At 48.5% G+C, this 15555-nt stretch overlaps 1 protein-coding gene across 3 annotated transcripts in view; it reads left to right on the top strand.

Annotated features, from left to right (window-relative positions):
- The window catches only part of TIRAP (TIR domain containing adaptor protein), a 41310-nt gene that overhangs the window by 23861 nt on the left and 1894 nt on the right, over positions 1-15555 (top strand). For all 3 annotated transcript variants that reach the window (XM_030209270.1, XM_030209271.1, XM_030209269.1), the window contains one exon: positions 13601-14185. In XM_030209270.1, the coding sequence (XP_030065130.1) occupies positions 13601-14185 (585 nt within the window). The remainder of the gene's footprint in view (positions 1-13600; positions 14186-15555) is intronic.

Here is a 15555-nt window from a genome sequence, read left to right as displayed (position 1 = left end):
GGGTGGGCCCGCGATTTTGGCACGAACCGCCATTTTGAATTTTACCGCTGTTTTCGGCAATGGCTGCGGAGACAGTAAAGCACCGTTCCAAGTGTGGCAAGCGCAGATCAGCAGCGGGGCTCTGTAAATCGTGCTGTACAGACGTTAGAGCCGGCCTGAGCATGGCGAGCGACGATTCTTCGTGCTCTGAGCTGGCAGCGGGCCCCATTTTGAATTTACCACATGGCGTGACCTCCGCTGAGACTGAGCCCGGGGGAAGGCCTCGGAGTGAGGCTGATATGGGAGCTACTAGCCCCGGCAGAGATCCAGGTGCCCAGGGTGAGTTTTTCTCCCCTGATTTTGTCTTATTAATGCATAAAGCATACATGCTTAAAAGAGCTCTCCTACAAAGCCCGGCATGGGCCTCTTCTAATGCCCCCCCGGTGGATTCTAGCCTGGGTATGCCCTCTGAGGCGTTATTCCCTGATAATTGGCAGAATATAAAGCGCAGAAGGGCTCATTCCCCTTCAGAGAGTGCTGCACCTCCATTTCCCCCCCCCCCCCGTGGTCAGGCTGCGAGGATTCGGAGGACTCTGGCAGGCCTTCATGGTCTGAGGAGCCAGAGTCTGGTGCAGAAGTGACTCGGGATCTGGACGATCCCTCTGCGGTGAGGCTTTTCCACCGTGATGAGCTGCCAGCGCTTATTTCTGATGCCCTGCAGGCTCTCTCTATTGAGGACCCTGCCAGTGGCACAGCCTCCTCTGTGAATCCTAGGATGGCTAGAACCAAAAAGCCTACTTGAGCCTTTCCTTTGCATGACTCCATCCAAGAGCTTATTTCGGCTCAATGGGCTGACCCCGAGGGACCTTTGAAAGTTTCCAGGGCTATGGGGTAATTATACCCTCTGAGTGAGGAGCATATGGCTCGCTTTGCTATGCCTAAAGTGGATGCCCTAGTCACAGCTGTGACAAAGAGAACTACCCTCCCTGTTGAAGGAGGTGTTGCCCTGAAGGATATTCAAGACCGTAGACTGGAATCAGCACTTAAACGGTCATTTGAAATTGCAGGTCTCACTATTCGAGCGTCTGCATGCAGTTGTTATGCTGCTAGAGCCTGCCTGGCTTGGTTGCAACAGGCAGTGGAACAGCCCGGTGATGGAGCGGAGCCCTTTTCAGATGTGGCTCCGCGGATGGAGTCGGCCTTGTCCTTTCTTGCTGACGCCCTTTATGATATTGTCAGAGCTTCGGCTAAACACATGGCAGTAGCAGTGGCGGCTCGCCGTCTTCTTTGGCTACGGCACTGGGCGGCGGACATGGCCTCTAAGCAAAGGTTGGTGAAGTTGCCCTTTCAAGGCCTTCTCCTGTTTGGTGAGGAGTTGGAGAAAATTGTGAAGGGCCTGGGTGAGGCTAAACCCCAGCGCTTGCCCGAAGATAGGCCTCAGCCTTCCTCTAAGGGTGCGGCGGTCCACTCCTCTTACAGACCTCGCTTCCGTGAGGCTCGAAGGTACCGCCCGGGGCGTTCTGCTGGGTTCACTTCTCGTGCCTGTTTTCACCAGAGGAACTCCTTTCGCTCGGACAAACGTTCCACAGCCACTGGCTCAAGGCCTGGAGTTCAGGGGCGACCCTCTCAATGATGGTGCGCCGGCCCTCTCCTCGAGTCCTGTCATCGGAGGACGTCTTTCCCTCTTTGCCGAGGAGTGGGCCAACATTTCCTCAGATCAGTGGGTCTTGGACCTGATCAGAGACGGTTACAGAATAGAATTCGACGCCCCTGTAAGAGACGTGTTTGTGGAGTCCCGATGCGGTTCTGCCGCCAAACGGGCGGCGGTAGAGGAGACTTTACAAGGTCTGATTCAGATAGGGGCCGTGTCCCCGGTACCTCCTGCCGAACACGGCTGCGGCTGCTACTCCATCTACTTTGTGGTGCCGCAAAAAGGAGAGTCTTTTCGCCCTATTCTGGACTTAAAAAAATTAAACAAGTCCCTGAGAGTGCGGCATTTTCACATGGAAACCCTGCGCTCCGTCATTGCGGCGGTACAGCCAGGAGAGTTTCTCACGTCTCTGGACCTGAAAGAAGCTTACTTGCACACTTCAATTTGGCCCCCGCACCAGAAGTTTCTGAGGTTTGCGGTGATGGGAAAGCATTTCCAGTTCCGGGCCTTGCCTTTTGGCCTCGCCACAGCTCCCCGCACCTTTTCAAAGGTTATGGTGGTAGTAGCTGCCTTTCTAAGGCAAGAGGGTATTCGGGTTCACCCATACCTGGACGACTGGCTCATTCAAGCAAACTCTGCTGCAGAGAGTCAGCATGTAACAGCCAGAGTGGTCTCAGTACTTCAATCTCTGGGCTGCGTCGTCAATTTGGCCAAAAGTCACCTGACCCCCTTGCAGTCTCTAGAATATTTGGGGGCCAGGTTCGACACAGCCTCGGGGTATGTGTACCTACCCGAGCAAAGGTGGTGCAAGCTTCAGAATCAGGTCCATCTGCTCCTGATGCCCCGCCCGCGAGCTTGGGACATTGTCCAGCTGCTTGGATCGATGACGGCCACCATGGAACTGGTGCCCTGGGCGAGAGCGCACCTGAGACCTCTACAGTATGCTCTACTTCAAAGATGGTCTCCAGTATCTCAGGATTACGAATGCAGACTCTCTTGGCTCCCTGCGACCCGACTCAGCATGGAGTGGTGGCTCTCAGACAGCATGCTGCGGCGAGGAATGCCGCTGGCGCTCCCCGATTGGTGCCTAGTGGTGACAGATGCCAGTCTGAAAGGCTGGGGCGCACATTGCAAGGGGAAGCATGCCCAGGGTCTATGGACAACCGAGGAGTCTGAGTGGTCCATCAACCGCCTAGAGTTGAAAGCGGTGTTTCAGGCGCTTCTGGCCTTTCAAGTGACCCTGGAAGGATTGGCTGTCAGAGTGATGTCGGACAACACAACAGCAGTGGCCTACATAAATCGACAAGGCGGCACTCAGTGCAGAGCTCTAGCCGCGCAGGCTGAACAAATTTGCCACTGGGCCGAGCTGCATCTACAGTTTCTGTCGGCAGCTCACATTGCAGGTCAGAGCAACGTGCAAGCCGATTATCTAAGCAGGCATCAGATCGATCCAGCGGAGTGGGAACTTGCAGACGAAGTGTTTCTGCAGATATGTGCCAAGTGGGGCAAGCCCGTGATCGATCAAATGGCGACAAGCACCAATGCCAAAGTCCCGTGCTTCTTCAGCAGACGGAGAGATCCTCGCGCGGCGGGGTTGGATGCCTTGGCTCAACCCTGGCCTCCGGGCCTACTGTATGTGTTCCCTCCGTGGCCCTTGAAAGGGCGAGTGCTCCTGCGAATTCGGCTGCATCCAGGAGAAGTGGTTCTTGTCGCCCCGGAATGGCCCAGGAGGCCTTGGTATGCGGACCTCCGACAGATGCTCGTAGAGGATCCCCTTCAGTTACCTCTGGTTCCCAACCTGTTGTCACAGGGTCCGGTGACCATGGAGGACGCCGGCCGATTTGGTCTTATGGCCTGGCGATTGAGAGGGCGCAATTGAGAGGCAGAGGCTATTCCAATAAAGTAATTACCACTCTCCTGCAAGCCTGCAAGCGTTCCACTTCCGTGGCTTATGCCAGGATTTGGCGCCAGTTTGAAGTCTGGTGTGCTTCCAAAGAGATCACACCCCTGCGGGCTTCTGTCTCGCCGATTCTGGACATTTTGCAGGATGGTGTACAAAAAGGCTTGGCCTATAATTCCCTGCGGATGCAAATGGCAGCGTTGGCCTCCCTGCGTGGCAAGGTTGAAGGCGTGTCTTTAGCTGCTCATCCGGATGTGGCACGTTTTCTTAGAGGGGTGCTTCGGCTCCGTCCTCCTGTGCGTGCACCTTGTCCAGCTTGGAACCTGGGGCTAGTGCTGAAGGCCCTTCAGGGTGCTCCCTTTGAACCGCTTCGGCGTGCTTCAGAGAAAGATTTGACACTGAAGGCCGTCTTGTTAATGGCCATTACTTCGGCGAGACGGGTGTCAGAGCTCCAGGCGCTGTCCTGTAGAGACCCTTTTCTGCAGTTTTCAGAGTCCGGGGTCACGGTTCGGACCGTGCCTTCCTTCTTGCCTAAGGTGGTTTCAGCGTTTCACCTAAACCAACCTATTTTCTTGCCCTCCTTTGTCGAGGAGGAGTTTCCAGAATCTTTTTGGCAATTGCACCTGTTGGACGTGCGCAGGACTCTGCTGCAGTATCTGCGAGTTACTAACTCTTTCAGGACCTCTGATCATCTGTTTGTTTTGCTATCAGGTCCTCGCAGAGGGTCTCCAGCGTCTAAAGCCACTATTGCCCGCTGGCTTAAAGAATCTATCTTTTCAGCTTATTTGCTTGCCGGCCTCCGCCTGATGCCTTTAAGGTGCATTCCACTAGAGGAATTTCCTCTTCTTGGGCTGAAACTGGAGCACTCTCTCTTCAAGAGATTTGTAGTGCAGCAACATGGGCTTCTAAGCTCTCTTTTGCCCGACATTACAGGCTGGATGTGGCTGCCAGGAGGGACGTACATTTTGGAGCGCAAGTGCTGGCGCGTGGTGTGGCTTGTTCCCACCCTATCTAGGGATTGCTTTGATACATCCCATCTGTACTGGCTGCATCTGCTTGATGACAAGGAAGGGGAAAATTAGGTTCTTACTGTGATAATTTTCTTTCCTTTAGTCATAGCAGATGCAGCCATGATCCCTCCCTGTCTGATGCTATCTGCTGTAAATCTATTTCAGGTTCTGTTCGTGTTTCCTGGAGATTCCATCCTTGGGAGAAAGTCAGAAAACAGTCTTCAGGATTCTTGTTCAATTAAAGGAGGATGACTTAATTCCCTCCAGTTTCATGTTTTGGAGGATGAGTTTATTCCCTCCGGGAGGATGAGTTTATTCCCTCCAGTTATGTCTCAGTGGAGGATGAGTTTATGCCCTCCGGGAGGATATTTCATTCCCTCCATTCTGAGTTAATGCCCTTTGTTGTAGGGCCATCGTTCGCTGTGAGGAAAGCTCATGTTATTCCCATTGCGGTTTGCCATACTGCTTTGGAAGCTTCAAATACTGAAGAGAGGCAGTGGAGCAAGCTGGTATGAGGCCCTGAAAAAAGTGTACTCTCTATCTCCCTCTGCTGGTTGATGGACACAACCCATCTGTAATGGCTGCATCTGCTATGACTAAAGGAAAGAAAATTATCAAGGTAAGAACCTAATTTTCCCATACACCTGAGCTCTGTGGTACTGCAGAAGGGATGAAAAATGGGCAGACTAGATGGTTTTATGAGGTTAATTGTATAAGTGGGCACCTGATATGAGCCTGTTCTATAAAGGAAAACAGGTGCCTACTTTCTTTTTTAGAATACTACACAGTGTCTGGAAAAATAGGACCCCTTACATTGTTTCAAAATACCTTGCAATTGTCTAAACATTTAGTGGTCCTTTTACTAAGGTGCAGTACTTTATTTATTTATTTATTAGGATTTATTTACCGCCTTTTTGAAGGAATTCACTCAAGGTGGTGTACAGTAAGAATAGATCAAACATGAGCAGTAAAGATAGGCGCTAGCACATGCCAAAAAGCACTGCCGCGGGATACGCCAAGGTGTCCCATGGTTGTGTGACAATTAGCGCACACTAATCCCGTGCTGAACAGTATTTTTTATTTTTCAGTGTGGGAAAGCGTGGCTGTGGGTGGAGATTAGGCATGCCCTATGCTAATTGGGTAGTGTGGGCACATTGCTGTGCGCCACCCGATTGCCATGGGGTTAGCGCAAGAGCCTTTAGCACCTACAAAATAGGTGTCAGTAAGGGCTCCCGCGGTAATGGCCACGTGCTAATTTCCCAATTAGCACGTGGCCATTAAAGAAATATATGGCAATGTGACCATTTTACCACCATGCTAAAAGTGCAGCACCGTGCGGAAAACCAACATGCTGACAACAATGCCAGCCACCTTTTAGCATGGCTTGGTAAAAGGGCCCCTTAGTATGACCTTTGAAAATAGTATAATGGGGTTTTTTTTGTTTTGTGTTTTTCTTAGTTCATACTTTGTGTTCAGAGTGCCCTCCTTCAACCTTGACACATTCATGAAGTCTTCAGTGCCACTGAGCAGTTGGCTCCATGAATTCTGGGTTCATTACTTAAGAGCTCAATTGTTTTACAAGCTTGATGCGCTGGAGCTCCATCCTGTTGAAAAATAAAGTACTCAGAAATTTGGGCAGAAGTTTCTGGGTGATTTGGAAAAATGTTGGGGGTCCTGTTTTTTTCTGGACACTATGTAGTATAACTGGGTACCTATGCAGTTTTAAAAAAAGAAGCACTTCTACCAGCCCGTAGAACTAATGTAAGTGCCGGTGTCTAAGTTCTGGTGATACACACAGGGCGGGGCAGTGGAGGCAATCTGTCCTGGATGCACAGCAGCAAGGGGGTATGATGAGCAGTCATGCAGCTGTGGGCTCTGCCGGTCCCCTGCCCCGGAACAGGAAGTTCATGTCAGAGGGGCAGAACCCACAGCCGTGCGATTGCTCAGCGCATCCCCCCTTGCTTGGAGTAGGGGAGTGCTCCGCCTGGGGGAGCGGGTGTTCTGTGGGTGGTAGCATGTAGCATTCAATAAGTTATAACCGTAACTGTGTGCCCTACTCTGGTTAGCTCCTGTGTGCACTGACCTGCAAATTACAAACTGTTGAAGATACGCACATAGTTCCAGAATAATGCTGATGCAGAGTATTGGTATTTACACACACTGACACGTATAGGAGGAGTAGCCTAAGGGTTAGTGCAGCAGGCTTTGGTCCTGGTAACCTGGGTTCACTTCCCACTGAGCTCCTTGTGACCTTGGGCAAGTCACTTAACCCTCCATTGCCTCAAGTACAAAAACTTAGATTGTGAGCCCTAGAGGGACAGAAAAAGTACCGGCATATACTGCTGGATTCTATATATCGTACAGAGAGACAGAGACATACAGTATATGGCACTCAGACCATACAAGCCTGCCATTCATTTTCTAATTAGAGATCCTCTATGGTTTCCTGACATTACTCCAAAGTCTACCACCCCACAACCTCAATTCATGTCCTCTAGTTTTACTGTTTTCCCTTCTCTGTAAAATATTTGTTTCTATATTAATATCTTTCAAGTATTTAAACATCTGTATCATATCTCCTCTGTCCCTTCTGTCCTCTAGGGTATACATATTCAGGTCTTCCATACATTTTTGGCGCAAGCCCCATACCATTTTTGTCGCCTTCCTCTAGACCACTTCAAGTCTTTTTATATCCTTAGCAAGATACAGCCTCAAAAACTGAACACAATACTCCAAGTGGGGCGTCACTTGTACAACGACTTGTACAGGGGCATCACCTTCAGATCCCAGGATACTGTCACCCCAAGGTCCCTCTCCCTATGTGTTCATATCAGCCTTTCACCTCTTAGCACATATGGCTCCCTTGTATTTCTACTCCGTAAGTGCATCATTCTGTACTTATTTGCATTGAATTTTAATTGCCAAACATTAGACCATTCTTCTAACTTTTTGCATATCCTTTTTCATGTTTTCCGCTCCTTCTGGGGTGTCCACTCTGTTACAAATCTTGGTATCATCTGCAAGAAGGCAAACCTTACCTTCTAACCCTTCAGCAATGTTGGTCACAAAAAGTGGTGAGAGAGAAGATTTATGGCAGATAAAGACTATTAGATCCACTCAGAGTGCTCCTTCTAATGAGCCCCAGCTTTACCCCTCACTTCTCACTGCTAAGAGTTCTCTATGCTTCTCCATGGCCTTTTGTTGGTGTTTAGCCTCGCATCTCTTGCATTGAGACTCCTATTATATGCATTCACCCCCTTCCCCAATTTTCATGTGAATAAATTTTTCCTAATGGTACTCATTAGCCTGCCCTCTCAATCTTCATATAAAGAGTGGCCTAGTGGAGGAGTGGCCTAGTGGTTAGGGTGGTGGACTTTGGTCCTGAGGAACTGAGTTCGATTCCCACTTCAGGCACAGGCAGCTCCTTGTGACTCTGGGCAAGTCGCTTAACCCTCCATTGCCCCAGGTACAAATAAGTACCTGTATACAATATGTAAGCTGCATTGAGTCTGCCATGAGTGGGAAAGCGCGGGGTACAAATGTAACAAACAAAAAAAATTTTCCTTTCCCCAAAAAGGAACATCTTACTTCAGTTTCCTGCATATGTTATGTCCTAGTAGCTCATTCTTTGGACTACAGTAATCTCTCTAAAGTACTATACAAGAGTGATAAATTGAAACCTTGTTAATTATCTTGCACCATATAGTGTGTCCAATCCAGAAAAGAAGAGGCAATAGAGGTCCATAGATCACAGCAGTCGAAGAACAGATCTCAGTCAATATTCAAAAACCACAAAACTTTGTTAAAAATAACCCAATGTGGCCACGTTTCACCTCCCAAGATCCTGTGTTAGGCACATAACCAAACAAAGGTTCTCTTCCTTCTTGCACATTAAAGAAAGAGGAGGAGCTGTTTTTGAAACTCTGACTATCAAGAATTTGTGGAACGGCTGAGAGCAATTCAGTGCTGCTAGATGCTAACCATTGCAAGGTTTATATGCCCTTAGAGACCCTAGTAGAGAGTGATTCAGTGCTGCTAGGTGTTAACCATTGCAAGATGCATGTGCCCATAGGGATCCTAGTAGTGTAAAGTAAATCCCCTGACACAGCCTCTTGGGAGGCGAAACATGGCCACATTGGGTTATTTTTAATAAAGTTTTGTGGTTTCTGAACATTGACTGAGATCCGTTCTGTTTTTTGATTACCATACAGTGTGTGCCAGTGATAGACATTCCTGGTCCTTGGAACTGTGAAACAAGAAGCTTTTCAGAATATCCCTAATGAATACACATGCATACTCCCTCCCTTGAATGCATCTGTTTCATGCATATTCATTAGAGATATCCTGAAAACATAACTTGTTTGCAGCCCTCAGACTGGGAGTGAATAATACTGGTGTGCACCAATAACTCTGGATAATAACACTATTGTAATCATTGTACCTGGGATAGCAGAATATTTGGGGGAGGGGGTACCTGGAATGAATGCAGGTACCAGTGGCCAAATCCCAACACAGGTTGGTGTTCCCCTGAGAAAGCCTTGTCCCCTTTGTCTTTTGTATATACCCCTTTCTAAGGTGATACCAATGATGCAGAATCGGTTTCTGAACCATGCCCAGCTTGTAATATTCTAAACTGGCAGGAAGAATTTCTGTACTGTGATTGGCTGACAGACTGAGCTCATACCAATGTAGGGGTTGAATGCAAACTCTCGAGTTTGTAGAAAAGCACTGTAAACTCTGCAGTTTTTTCTACACAGAGCTTACTGACCCATGCAGGAAGGAGTTTTGCCCAGAAAGAAATTGCGTATGAAAAGTCTTTGTTTTGTCAAAGCTGGGAATTTACCTCAGACCAGGAGTTAAAATGCGAATGTTAGCATTTGATTTGTGAGTTTCATGTGCCACCATGAGTTACCTATGATTATTCGTATTCACCTACCTCTTCCAAACGAGGTAGGTGAGAAAGAAGTGGAACTCTGTCTGACCCAGTATATTGAAAAGAAATGCCCATCAAGTCCAATGTGAGGACAAGAGATAATGGGGGAAGAGAGTGGGGAGTGGGTGGGGAGGAGACTGCCGAATATTAAGGGTTACCGTTGCCATCACTTAATATACACTGCACCTCAGACACCAGTCCCAGTTCAGTATGCATTAGGGAAGTCAGTTTTCAGTACTGAATGGGAATTGACCCTTTCACTTATGGACCAATCATTGTTGAGGAGTGATGAATAAATAAAATTGTGCACAGAAATACCTGGTGCAGAAAACTGTGCTAATATTTCCTTTTTATTTTATTTTTTTGATAATCATACCACATGTCTGCCTAAGCAATATAGCCACTCCCCCCCCACTTTCTTCCCTCCTGCCCCTTGGTGTGTCACCACCTCCTTGTAAGCCCTACTACTTAACAAATGCCCATCTCTGGGTCTCAGGTGTGTCTCTTGCAAGAATATCACTTCCCACCCCAGCCTAGTTAGTTCTTTCATCACCCTCATTCTTTTCCCTGGGTTATTGAGTCCATTCACATTCCAGGAGCCCACCTTGAATCCTTCTCCCTCCTCCCCCTCCTCTCCCACCTTTCCCTCCCCTCATACCCGACTTTACTGCTTCCGTCGGTCTGAAAGGAGGCTCCATACTGACCCCCCCCTGTGTTACTCCACATCCTCCTCCCCGTTATTCTTTTACCCCCTCCCCCCTCCCACCCCTTGAGAGCACCCCTCTCCCTAGTTCTAGGTCCTTCCCCACTTCAACCTTAATCATTGTTCATGACAGTTCAACAAACTGAGCAATGCTCCAACTCGTTTAGATCATCAGGAGGCGCTCCTATCGTTCCTCTTTCCTCTGGTTGCCACCATCTGCCATGCCGAGACTGCTCTTGGCTCTATCTCTTCCAGTGGTTGTTGCTCCTGGGCTGGGAGTCCCTCACAGCCAATGACTTCAGCGCCTCCCATGCTTCCGTAGGTGTCTTTACTTTCCGGGACTTTCCCGCCACTGTTAGCCATATTGCAAAAGAAAAGAGCCACCGATATCGAATCCCTTTAGCTGTCATGTAGCTCGTCACTTCTCCCATTGCTCTTCTTTTCTGTAGCGTTGTTCCCGCCAAGTCCTGGTATACTCCAATTTTGTAATTTTTCCAATGGATCACCTTCTCTTGTTTTGCTTTTGCTAGTATCCGTTCTTTGGTGGGAAAATCCAGAAAGCAGGCTATGACATCTCTCTGCATCGATTCCCGTTGGGGGCCCGCGCTTCTATGCACTCGTTGCAAGCAGATCTCTTGCTGACCTTCTTCCCCCTCTGGATTCAAGATGTATTGGCACAGTTCTTTAATCACCGCCTCACAATTATTGAAAATGTCCAGCTCTGGGATCCCTTTGAATCTTAAGTTGTTGCGTCTGGATCTGTTTTCCAGGTCTTCCACCTGGAAGTCCTGGTCTTCCAACTGCTGAATTTCTGTTGCCACTACATGGGCCTCCGCTTTTCTTTTTCTTTCCGCAGCCTGGACTGTTTCCATCTTCTCTTCCACTCCTGCTACTTGTGTGTCCAGGTCTCCTATCTCTGTCCGGATCTCTCGCAGCGAGCTCTGGATATCCTTTCGAACCCCTTCCAGTTCTGATTTCAATTTTTTAAACCAGCCTACAACATCTGCTTTAGTGATCTCGTCGTTGCTCTCATTCACTTCTCTGAGGTGCTCTTCCTCTGAGTCTGAGGGAATCACACTCATCTTCTCCATGCCCTGGTTGGCTCCCACCCCCTCCGGTTTCATCTTTCCCGCCTGATCCACAGCATACCGAAATTTTTCCAAGCTCTTCTTCGGCGGCATCTTCTGCACCCCCCCCCCCCCCCTTTCCTCTGTGTTGTATGCTCAAAAGTCTCTTGAAGTTAATTAAAGTCAGCCGTTGTCCTTCTCACTCCCTAGTGAGATACTTTTGGGCTGTATCCCAATCAGGAGTTCCCTTGTACCCAACTCTCTTCTGTGAAGGAACCACGACACTCTCACTCTCTGACTCCAGCATTCAACTCCACTCTGCTGTGTCCTCCAAGTTGTGCCTCCTTAGCCCTTTTCCAGTACCTTATTCTGGCTCCCTCCAGCCTCTCTCCGTTGTGCTGGTGCTGCTCATTTAGTTTCTGGCCCCTCAGACTGCTACACTCTTCCGTAGGGGGTTTCCTTGCCCTCTCACCTCCACCTTTCCCCAGTCTGGTGCTCCAGCTCTCTTTCTGATGTCCTCTACTGGCTTCCTTCGTTTTCCCCATTACCGACTTCGTTCCACGTGGGGAGGGGGAACAACAACGCCCGTCTGTCTCACCGCCTGCTGATCTCCGCTACTCTTCCCGCTCAGCTCGCTCGACTCCCCGTCTTTCAGGTGTGCCGCCAACTCTCACCGCTCTCAGCACTTCCCGTTTCGGGTCTTTCTTCGCCCCGCTCCGCGGTCTCCTGCTCTAGCCGCCATTTTGGATCGCGGGCTGCTGCTCTCCGGTACTGCCGCTTTTTCCTCTCCCGCTGGGCGTGCGATGTTTGTTCCGCCCGCGTCCCCGCTCTCCCGCCAGGCATACCCGGCTATCTGATCATCTGGGAGGCGGTCTGGTGCCCGCGGGTTTGGGGGCCTCGCTCGGGGTCAGACGGAGCTCACTCCGCGGCGGCCATTTTCCTTCCCGGCTCCACTGGAAGTCGCATTTCCTTTTTATTTTTGTCTGCACAACTCCACAGTAATTTACATAGTATTAGTTTTACCGTATCAGTAGCCGTTATTTTTACCGTGCATTAAGAATGTGCACTGGCTTTCAGTGCCTATTCTTAATGAACAGCTTTATACCTCAGCCCCTCTGTGATTATACTAAGAGGTGTATTTTCAAAGCACTTAGACTTTGTAAATCTAAGTGCTTTGAAAATGGGGTCATAAATCTAAGTAAGAACCTAAGGGCAGCTCCAAATGACAAATAGTCACAAATAGATAGCTTAAAATTTGAAAAACAAACAAACAAAAAACCTCAGTTCTGAAGCTGGTTATGTGCTGGCAGGTTGGCAATTTCATGATTTGCTACACCTATTCCAACAGCAGTATTGAAACAGATTACATCATTTCATGCAGATATTTACAGATTAAAAGATAAATTGAAAAAATAGAACAATAATCATTCTCTAAAGCCCCATAAACAGAAGTAAAAAATACCAAGTTTTTTGCTTCTTCTTAAACAACTGAAAATTCAACTCATTTACAGTTTTAATGGTATCTGTTCACAAGGGTGCGGACCAGTGTACTTAAACACCATGGCCCTTGTAGAAGTAAAGTGAATCTCGGCTAACGGGGGCAGATCCAAAAGTCCTGTCTGGGAGGAACATATCTGCACTGGTTTATAAGTGGTGGTGGCTGAGTGCCATCCAGCAAAGCATGGGACATTGCAGGCTCATTTACCCAGGATGGAGGAGAATCAAGGAGAGATAGCTTACAGATACCAGAGTTCCAGTGTCTAGCAACTGGGATATATCCTTAGCAGTGAAGAACAGACTGGATGGGTCACATAAAGGGCAGGTCTTTAACCGGGCAGCTGCATTTTCACCACTTGTGTGTGTAAATACACAGAATGCTACCACCTGTGCGGATAAGTGTACATGAAGGGACATAAATAGCAGCAATGCAACTGTGTGCTATTCTGGGTATATGTAGCATAGCACGTAAAGGCAAAGGAGGCATTTCTCTGTGGGGCATGGGCGGGTTTGCCATGTACTGTATTCTGTAAGTTACATGTGCCCTTACCACATTTAAGCACCCGCACTTATGCAAGGACTATGGCTGGTATAATTGAGAGCATCTTCGTTTTATGCACGCCAATGCCAGGTTATGCTAGTATTTCATAATGGAATCTGAGCACCCAGATGTCATTATATTGAATAAGCTCTTGGCATGCAGCATTGGGGTGCCTAAAAGGAGTCATGTACTTAATTGCCTCATTAGTCTTTTTCTACCATCATCTACTACTGTGTGTTCCCATTGGCTGACTGAAATGTTAATGGTAACTGTGGTGGGGGTTTTTTTTCCCCCTCCATGCTTTTCCATGTGCCCTCAGTTTGGTTTCGAAAAATGATAGAGAAACGCAAGAAAAAACCTACTCCTTTGGCAAGTGGCCCAGTCCAAAGCTGTAGTGTCTGCCCAGCATTATCTCTACAAGAAGACAGCATGTCTCCTCCTCCCTCCTCCTCACAGTCAGCCATGATGAAGAGCATTGAATGTTCTGACCATCCCAGGTGGCTCAAGCAGTATGATGTGTGCATCTGCCACAGTCAGCAGGACATCCATTATGTGATACAGCTGGTTTCCTACCTGGAACAACAACCTCAGAAGCTCCGTTGCTTCCTGCAGCAGCGCGATGCAGCAGTGGGAAGCGCCATCCCCACAGAGCTATGCCAGGCAGTGATAAACAGCCACTGCTGGGTGATGCTGATCACTCAGAACTTCCTCCAGGACCCCTGGTGCAGGTACCAGATGAACCAGGCACTGGCAGAAGCACCGATCACTAATGGAAGAACCATTCCTGTGGTGAAAGACCTGGATCGGGCATACTACCCAAAGGAGCTGCGGTTCATGTACTATATCAGAGTGACGCTGGACAGGGAAAGTGACTTCCTACAGATCAAGAAGGCCATCCTCCTCTGTAAGTGAAAGCCAGTGGCATCATGGGTTGGGAATGGAGAGAAGGTGGTGGGAAGTTAACTTCTGTTTGTAGTTTCAGAGTTTGTTGCCTCTGCAGTCTGCACAGGACTGTTGGAGCATAAATTGCATCTTGGTTTATGTTTAGGCCTATCCTCTCTCCCCCTCTGGTGTCTCTAGTGTCCTCCCTTTGCTGTCACTGCCCACCAACATCCCTCCCCGAACTGGAAGAGCTCCCACTTCCCACCAACTAGAGATGAAGACACCCCCCCCAAGAGCTTACCATGCAGCCCTAGTGGGTGAGCTGGGGAAGGAGTCGATCCCCACATACTCCTACTCTTGCTGTCTCTCTAGTGAAAATGGCTGCCATGACTTCCAACAGCAGTCTTGCGAGATTGCCACTGAAGAATGCGGCAGGTGTTTTGGTACTAGAGCCGGCACAAGTAGGGGAGAGAGGGGTGGTGAAATTGGGAACTGGAACTCTTCTGGTTCGGGGAGGGGCAGGTAGCGGTAGTGGCAAGGAAGAGTAATGCGGGACACCATGGGGGGGAGGAGAGGAGACCGAAAACTTGAATATAAGCCTTCAGTTTTATATTTGAGTTAACATTCCACCCCCTCTTTTTTTTTTGGAGGGGGGGATAATTTTATATTTGAGTATATATGGTAGTCAGCATTAAAACACTCCAGGACATTCATTGTGGTGGCTTACTAGCACCTCTTAACCATTCAGCTTATGTTTCACTAGATTCCAGGCAGGCAGATAGGTGTACCTATGTATGTGTGTGATTTGCAGTGTAGGCAAACTGGTTGTTCAAGTTATTGTACAAGCTTTGACATATTAGTTGGACATGAAATCCTGCCAGTTTCTGGCCTACAATGGAGATTTCCTATATCACAGGAATCCTCTCATACTACCCTTCCCCCTACCCAAACACACATCGGATCCTTAAAGTAATGGTCAAATTCAGATTAGGGGCCCTGAGATTGAGAAGTGACTCCACCTCAGATCCAGGAGTGGTTATATCTGGGTTCCCTTCTCTCCCCCCCCCCCCCCCCCCCACCACACACACTCCAGGGTAGAATTTATTTCATGGCTTGGATCCATTTTGGCTCTTGATTTTTCTCATTAATCATAATATACTGCTTTTTTTGTTCTATGCAATTTAAGTCTGTCTTCTACATAACATCCAGATTCTCCTTCCCATAATCCACTTCCTACCAAGAGCCAATCCGATAATTCAGGTGCATTCTGGAAGCATGTCTGGGTGTCCAACCTCAGTCTTCAGGGCTGCAGTCCAGTTGGGTATTCAGGATTTCCCTCAATGAATATGTGAGATCTATCTGCATGCACTGCCTCCATTGAATGCAGATAGA

Source organism: Microcaecilia unicolor, chromosome 7 (genome assembly GCF_901765095.1).
Source record: "Microcaecilia unicolor chromosome 7, aMicUni1.1, whole genome shotgun sequence".
NCBI classification, from domain to species: domain Eukaryota; kingdom Metazoa; phylum Chordata; class Amphibia; order Gymnophiona; family Siphonopidae; genus Microcaecilia; species Microcaecilia unicolor.
The sequence above is the reverse complement of the archived record's forward strand: the minus strand, read 5'-3'. Positions and strand labels throughout refer to the sequence as shown.